General features: G+C 62.3%; 2 protein-coding genes across 2 annotated transcripts; one reads left to right on the forward strand and one right to left on the reverse strand.

Moving 5' to 3' along the window:
* Positions 1-201: 201 nt before the first annotated feature.
* Positions 202-5,759, forward strand: LOC135980323 (uncharacterized). Its single transcript, XM_065580351.1, has 5 exons — positions 202-661; positions 1,163-1,360; positions 1,907-2,003; positions 2,192-2,382; positions 5,742-5,759. Exons 1-5 carry the CDS (start codon positions 260-262, stop codon positions 5,757-5,759), a joined length of 906 nt encoding a protein of 301 aa, XP_065436423.1. The 5' UTR covers positions 202-259.
* Positions 5,760-6,896: 1,137 nt separating this feature from the next.
* On the reverse strand, positions 6,897-7,947 carry LOC135980324 (zinc finger protein 135-like; the record flags this gene model as incomplete). Its single annotated transcript, XM_065580352.1, has 1 exon — positions 6,897-7,947. A coding segment is annotated over one exon (1,051 nt), but the record flags the coding sequence as incomplete, so codon positions are not given.
* Between the last annotated feature and the right edge of the window lie 53 nt (positions 7,948-8,000).

Here is an 8,000-nt window from a genome sequence, read left to right on the forward strand (position 1 = left end):
CCGGGCCGGGCTAACCAAACCCCCAGAGTGCTGGGTCGGGCCGAGCTGCCCCCCCGACAGTGCCTCGCTGCGCCGGGCCGCCCAAACCCCCAAGCGCCGTGCCGGGCCGCCCAAACCCCCACCCCTGCCAGCGCTGCGCCGCCGAAGGCCCCCCCCCCAAACAGCACCACGCCGCCGAAACACCCCCGCGACAGCCCTAGGTGCAGGCAGGGTCCCTTCCGCCACAGCCCCTGCCTCCCAGGGCTGCTCCTGTCTGAGCATGCGGGCCTGCCTTGGCAGCCAGTGGCTTCCCTCAGGCTGGCTGGGCACAGTCACTCCTGATGCCCCAGTGGCAGTTGCTGAGATCCGGCTCCGGCCACTCAGCTGGACTGAGCCAGCTGGGGGGGGGTCAGATCTGCAGAACGTAGGAGAGACTGTCCCTTGCAGCCCCCTGCCCCAGGATGCTGTCCAAGGTGGGGCTGATCCACCCCCTTGCAGGACACTCCTGTTTTTCCCCACACACATACAGGTGCCCGACATGGCGGAGATCCAGTCGCGTCTGGCCTATGTGTCGTGTGTGCGCCAGCTGGAGGTGGTAAAGTCGAGCTCCTACTGCGAATACATTCGCCCACCCATCAACCGCTTCAAAACCATGGACTTTGGCAAGTTCGACGAGATCTACGTGAGTCCAGATGGCCTGGGCCACGGGGATGGGGAATGTGGGAGGCTCTGATTGGGGTGGGGGGAGTGTCTGTGCTCGGCTGGGGACGGGGAGGTGGGAGGCCCTGATCTGGGCCCTGGGCTGCACTGGGCTGGGGGTGAGAGGCCATGATCTGGAGGGGGAGAGGAGTCTGTGCTCGGGCAGTGGTGGGGGCAGTGGGAGGCCCCCACGATATGGGGGGGCCGAGGGAGGGTCTGTACTCAGACGGGGGTGGGGTGGGTGGGAGGCCCTGATCTTGGGGAGGGGGGTCAGTGCTCAGCAGGGTATGGGAGACTGGGAGCTGCGCTTGGCCAGGGGTGGGGAGGGTGGGAGGCCCCAATCTGGGCCACTGGCTGTGCCCAGGTTGGGGAGGGAGAGGCCCTGCTTGAGGGGATGGGTTGGAAATCTGATGGCCACCCGTGTGGGGAGCAGTCCCCCAGCTACGTTGGAGCACCCAGGGCAAATCCATGTCTTGCTCTGCAGCGGGTGCTGCCTGGCCTGGCCAGCCCCCCCACACCTGGCTGGAAGGAGTGGGCCCCTCACCCTGCCCATCCATCTCATGCAGGACGTGGCTACCAGCATGGCAAGGTGATGTTCAGCGGCTGGAGCCGCGGCGACATCATTGAGAAGATGGTGAAGGACCGGTGCTCGGCCAACTTCTACGAGAGCAAGCGCATGTATGTGAGTGAGGGGGCAACAGTGGGGCATGGGCCAGCAGGGGATGGGTAGCTACAGTTTGTGCCTCGTCACACTCCAGCCGCTTAGCTCCCTTTTGTGCCAAGCTGACGTTCCTACAGGGTCCTGGCTGTGGCAGCCCCATGACACAGGACCAGTGCCTGAGGCACGGGAACAACCACCTCAGCCCTGGCGCCCCAAGTAGTAGGGCTGGGGGCTCCAAGGAGAGTGGGGGGGCTTGGCAAGGAAGTGCCCTCCCTCATCAGTGCAGACCCCAGTTCCAGCAGGGGCCGCCGTGTGGCTCTGGTCCCTTTGTCCTTAGGCCGAGCCCCTTGGCGAAGTGGGGGATCCCCTCGGGGCTGAACTCAGAGCCATGGGGTGAGAGCCTGACCCACACCCTTTGCCACAATGCCCCCCACTCCTTGTCCTCACCCACCGGAGCCCTCCTGAACCACCCGCTCTCTAGCTCAGCCCACATAGCACTTCCTCCCTGTATCCCACCCCCCAGGGCTACCTGGCGGGGGCATCTCTCACCTGGCTCTCACCCCCCAGGTGCTGACTTGCCCCAGCGCGGGGTTCACTGATCTGGCTGAGATCGTGTCTTGCATCGAGCCGGCCAAGAGCTACCTGTCCGATGGCTACGCTGATGGTGAGTGGGGGCAGGGGGCGTGACGCAGGGCTCTCTGCCCATGTCACTCCAGTAGGATTCTGGGGCCCCAGCAAGGCTGGGGGAGGGGGGCTAGGGCTGGGATAGAAGTGGGAGCTGCAGATCGGGATTGAGGGGCACCAGGGCCAGGCCAGGAGCAACTGCCAGCTCCATGTGTGCTCCCATCCCAGGTGAGGAATCTGACTACCTGACAGAGTACGAGGAGGAAGGGCTGGACCCCGCGGGCGGGGGAGGAGGAGCTGAATGGACCCACACTGAGGTATTTGAGACTGTAAGCTCTGGTCTCTGCTCCGTGGGGATGGCGTGTGCTGGGCCCAGATGCTTCTCCTGGGGCCCTCTCCAGATGGGGGAGCTGGCTGAGGTGGGGCTCCGTCTGTGTCACTGTTCTGGCAGCTGTAGGGAGCGCTGGTCCCGATGCTGCTGCCCATGCTCCAGGGAGCAAGGGTGGGCCTGGATTCCCCAGCCCCTGGGACCATGCCCCCCTTCCCTGCACAAATATTGCAGGCTCCCCACGAGGTACTCTCCACACTCCCCCACTCCTCGGGGGGGGAGGGTTTCCCGTTCACACCCTCCATGCCAGCTCCTGGGCTCCTTGCTCTCAGGCTGTGTCACGGACTGTGGGGGGACACAGGGCCCGGCACCCCCGGCTTCCTGCGATTCACCATGACTCTCAGCCAGTCAGTAAAGCAGGTGGTTTATTTAGAAAACAGGGACACAGTCCAAGACAGGTCTTGCAGGCACAGACAACAGGACCCCCTCAGTTAGGTCTATCTTGGGATCCCAGGGCACCCCAGCCCCCTTGGGAGGTCAGAGCCCCGTCTGCCTCCCAGCCATTCCACCAGCCAGCTCTGAAACTCTCCCCCCACCCTTTGTTCAGTTTCCAGGGCAAAGGTGTCACCTGGCCTCTAACCCCTTCCTGGGTTCTCATGTTACATGCTCAGGTATCTTCCCTCGGCCAGTCTCCCATCCCCCCATGCAGACCATCCTAGCCACACTCCCCTGCCTTCCCAGCCAACACTCCCCACTCAGCATTCAAAGACTACATTAAGAACAGTCCCAGTTCGTCACAGGCTGGCATTGCCCAACTCCGGAGCCCAGAGAGGCCAGATCCTGGGTGTGGGGCTAAGAGTCGTGTGGGAGAGGGTGGGAAATGGACCTTCCCCTCCTGAGTATGGGGACCAGCACCACCCACCGCAACATGGGGCTTGTCTGGACCCAGATGTTGCCCTAGATCAGTGGTTCTCAAACTTTTTGTATCGGTGACCCCTTTCGAACACCAAGCCTCTGAGGGCGACCCCCCTTAGAAATTAAAAGCACATTTTTGATATTTAACACTATGTTAAATACTAAATTTTAAACCCTATTGCTTAAAATGAATTGACCTTTGTTGCTTCTTCTCTGTGCTTGAAAAAATCCATGTTTCAATTTTTATGCTCAGGTTGTTTAGTTTCAAGATGTCACTGCAGTTTGCATGGTTGCATTGATTCAGCAGACAAAACTTCAAAACTTCACAGCAAATGGCACATTGCGGTTTTTCAATACCAGAGGTGATGATACTGGTAAAGCCAAGTTTAATGTAAGACTCGAGATCCTTTCGTTTTTTAGCGGTTTTAGCAGTACAAGTGGCCATTATTTTCAGGAAAAAGTTTGCACTTATGTCTCTGACTGTTAATTAATAAAGTACTTGTTCAGCTGCGAATCAAGCCCTCTAATGTTGTCTCAGTACCAGGGCCAGCCATAGGAAAAATGGCGCCCTGGGCAAACTTCTATTTGGCACCCTTTCTTTGGAGGTGGAGTGGAGTGGAGTTGGGGGTGGAGCGGGGCTGGAGGAGCTTGGGGCTGGCAGCCCGGCGCAGGGGTTGGGGTTGGAGCTTGCAATCCCCCACATCACTGGGTTGTGACCCCCTGAGGGGTTGCAACCACCAGTTTGAGAACCAATGCCCTAGATCATCCTGGTGTGCTCAGGAGGAGGGTGGCTCCTGGCCACGTGGCTTGTCCTTACCCAGCTCTCACTAAACAGGCCTGAATCGTCCCTGCCTCAGCCTGGGAAGAGGGAGGGCGATTGCCCGGGGGGCAGCTCTCCTGGGGCACGGGGGTCTCACTCTGGACTGGATGGAGGGACGGGGTGTGTGTTCTCCACTCAGCCACTGACTGGACTCTAGTCTGAGTTCACACTCGTCCTGCTGGTCCTTCCTGGCCCTGAGCTCTCTGGCCTGGGGGCAAGGGCCCATCATGACAGCAGCACTGCTGCCCCCTCCTGCCGCTTGGTGGCTGGCCGGGCCCTATTCTCCCCGAGGGCTGGGACTGTGCCATCACACGGTGCCCCTCAGCCTGCTGCCCAGCAGGGAGTGTTCAGGTCTAGGTAGGGTTACCATTAGTCCGGATTCCCCCGGACATGTCCGGATTCCCCCGGACATGTCCGGATTTTTGAACTAAAAATAGCGTCCGGGGGGAATTTGTTAATGTCCGGACTCCCCCCCTCATGCAGAGCACGCGCGGCTAACAGGGCAGCCGGATGGTGCCACTTACATGGGGCTCCGACAGCGAGAGAGAGTCCCTCCTCCCCTTGCAGCAGAGCTCACTCCCTCCCTCCCTCCATGCATTCACCTCCGGCAGTCTGGAGCTCCTCCCCTGCTGCTGCCCAGCGTGCCAGGAGAACAGCTCAGACAGTTCCTGAGGAAGCTCACAGCGAGACCTTAGGTGAACCGAAGGCCAACGACAAGGGAGCCGGGAGAAGGGGCAGGGAGGTTCTGGAGGGGGCAGTCAAGAGACGTGGGGGGGGGGTCGGGAGTTCGGGGGGGGCTTTCTGGGAGGTGTGGATAAGGTTTTGGGCAGCCAGGGTACGGGTAGGGGGTAGGGTCCTGGGGGGCAGTTAGGGAGGGGGGTCTTAGGAAGGGGCAGTTAGGGGATAAGGAACAGGGAGGCTTAGGTAGGGGGTGGGGTTCTGGAGGGCAGTTAGGAGCAGGGGTCCCAGGAGGGGGCAGTCAGGGGACAAGGGGGGGGTTGGGAGTTCTGGGGGGGGGGCTGTCAGGGGGCAGGAGTGGGGAGAGGGATCGGAGCAATCAATGGGACAGGGAGCAGAGGGGTTTAGATGGGTCGGGAGTTCTGGGGGGGGGCTGTCAGGGGGTGGGGAGTGGTTGGATGGGGCATGGGAGTCCCAGGGATCTGTCTGGGGGTGGGGGTGTGGATAAGGGTTGGAGCAGTCAGGGTACAGGTAGGGGGTAAGGTCCTAGGGGGCCAGTTAGGATGGGGGGGAGGGTCTCAGGAGGGGGCAGTCAGGGGACAAGAGACAGGGAGGCTTAGGTAGGGGGTAAAGTCCTGGGGGGCAGTTAGGGGCAGGGGTCCCAGGAGAGGGCAGTCAGGGGACAAGGAGCGGGGGGGAGGGTTGGGGGTTCTGAGGGGGGCGGGAAGTGGGTGGGGCAGGGGCGGGGCTAGGGCAGGACAGGAGCGGGGCTAGGGCGGGGCTCCTCCCGTCCTCTTTTTTACTTGCTGAAATATGGTAACCCTAGGTCTAGGGAGCTGGAACTAACAGGAGCTGGGGCTCCTAGGAAAGCCAAGACCCAGTCGCTGCCCCTCTCCACCAGACCTGGGCACAGACCCCCTGGCCTTAAGCTGTCTCCCCTCTGCTCATTGTCGGCCCGCATTGCTGACACCAGGCAGTATCTGCCACTCTGCACTGGCTGCCTGGCCATGCTGCTGCAGCCATGTCCCACCCCACAGGTGGCAGATGAGGCGTAAAGCTGATCTGGGGCTCTGGGCCCATAAGCAAGGCCCTGAGTACCCAGGCCTGCTGCAGGCCGTTCTGCAGCAGCTTTAGACACTTCCAGGCAGAGGAAATGCAGAGTCTGCTCAGGGGGCCAGAGCGTGCTAGTGATTTCCAGAGGCAGCTGACGATGGTGTCCTCATGCAGGCTGGTCTCGCAGCACAGCAGGATTGTGACCAGAGCCAGCCTAGCCCCATCCCACCTGGCGGCCGGAGAAACTGGGCTGGAAGAGAGGGCACACTTTGGGACTGCATGCTGAACAGAAACCTCCAGCTGCGGTGCGGAGAGGCTGGGAAGTGAAAGTTACTGACAGTGCAAAGGATCGTGCCCCGCTGAGATGAGGGAGGCAGCTGGCTCCTCTCAGAGTGACTGGCGCGGACCAGGGAGGTGGCACTGCCCACGTTCACACACAATGTGGTGGCAACAAAAGCCTCCAAAGAGACATTTCTCCAAAATGGAGCCAGGATGCCGCAGCACAAATGAAGCCATAGCAACACCGGGTGCCTGTGCCCAGCTGGCATTCCCCTCTGGGGCGCTTGGTGCAGTCAGGCCATGGGACCCAGTGCCTGCCCACTGCAGACACGACACAATGCCCCTGGGAATGTCACAGGTTTATTTTCACTTTGTAACAAAACATTTTAGAAAATTCATTAGAAGCTGCTCCCGCAGCCCAGGCCCCCATCCCTCCACCCAGTCCCTCCCGTTTCCCACAAGCCTGCATTGAGTACTGGCATCCCCCTGCTTCTGTCCCCCCCCCCCCCCCGCACACATCTGGGCAGCTGCAGGGCGGGTTTTCGCTTGGCTGGGCCACACGGCAGGGCCCAGGGTGTTGGAGCAGCAGCCCAGGCAGCACCAACCAGCAAAAGGGGAGAAAAATGGGGTCAGACACTGCCCGGGCACAGCCCCCATTCCCTGAGCCCCACCCCTGAGCAGGGCCCCACCTGGCAGGAAGCTCTGCCCCCATGTTTGCTACCTGGGGCTGGAGAAACCATGACTGGTGGCAGCAGCTTCACTCACACTCAGTACCTGGCCAGGCAACACAGGCCTGGCCCAGCCACCCCCATTCCTGGGCAGTGGGCAGGGGAGTGGCCATGCAACAGTGTGGACTCTGGTCAGGGCCAGTCCAGGACCATCCCAGCATGAGGGGTGTGGGAGTCACCAGATGCCGGTGATGTCCTGGGGGCTGTGATGTCACTCAGCAGCATGCACCCGCTGGTGCAGCAGGAGGTTGGGCTGCGGGTGTAGCCACGACCGCACTGCCTGCAGCGGAAGGGGCGCTCCCCGGCATGGGAGCGCTGGTGGCGAAGGAGGGCTGAGCGGTGGCAGAAGCGGTGCCCGCAATGGGGGCACTGGTGAGATTTCTCACCCGTGTGCCGCCGGCGGTGCTCCACCAGGCTGGCAAACTGGGCAAAGGGGCACCCACACTGGGCACAGGGGTAGGAGAGCTCTCCACTGTGTGCGCGCTGCTGCACAGCCAGGGCTGAGCGGTGCCCAAAGGCTTGGCCACACCAGCTGCAGTGGAATGGCTGCTCCCCGCTGTGTGTGCGCCCGTGCTCCCGTAGGTGTGCCAGCTGGGCAAAGCACCGCCCACACTCAGCACAGGTGTGGGGTCGGGCGCCTGTGTGGCCCCGCTGGTGCCGCAGGAGGTTGGCCCGGTCAGCAAAGGCACGGCCGCAGTCTGGGCAGGTGTGGGGGAACTGGCCAGCGTGGGCACTGCGCTGGTGCTGGCGCAGGTAGGAGCTCTGTGTATAGCTGCGGCCGCACTCCCCACAGCAGTAGGGGCGCTCGCCCGTGTGCACCAGCTGGTGCCGCAGCAACGTGGCACTCAGGGCAAAGGCTTTGCTGCAGACCGGACAAGGGAAGGGGCGTTCACCTGTGTGCACTAGCCGGTGCCGGAGCAGGTGGGTTCGCTGGCGGAAGCGGCGGGGGCAGTCAGGGCAGGCGTGGGGGCGTTCGACACTGTGTGTCTGCAAGTGCCGTGCCAGCATGGAGAGCAGCCCGAAGCTCTTGCTGCAGTGAGCGCAGGCGTGGGGGCACTGGCTGGCGTGGGCGCCCTGCTGGTGCTGTGCCAGGTGGGCACTCTGCCGGAAGCTCTGCCCGCACTCCCCACAGCGGTAGGGACGCTCACCGGTGTGAACTCGCTGATGCACCAGCAGCGCCGAGCTGCCAGCAAAGGCCTTGCCGCACGCCAGGCAGGGGAAGGGGCGCTCACCTGT

The sequence above is a fragment of the Chrysemys picta genome, unplaced genomic scaffold (assembly GCF_011386835.1).
Source record: "Chrysemys picta bellii isolate R12L10 unplaced genomic scaffold, ASM1138683v2 scaf2670, whole genome shotgun sequence".
Taxonomy (NCBI): domain Eukaryota; kingdom Metazoa; phylum Chordata; order Testudines; family Emydidae; genus Chrysemys; species Chrysemys picta.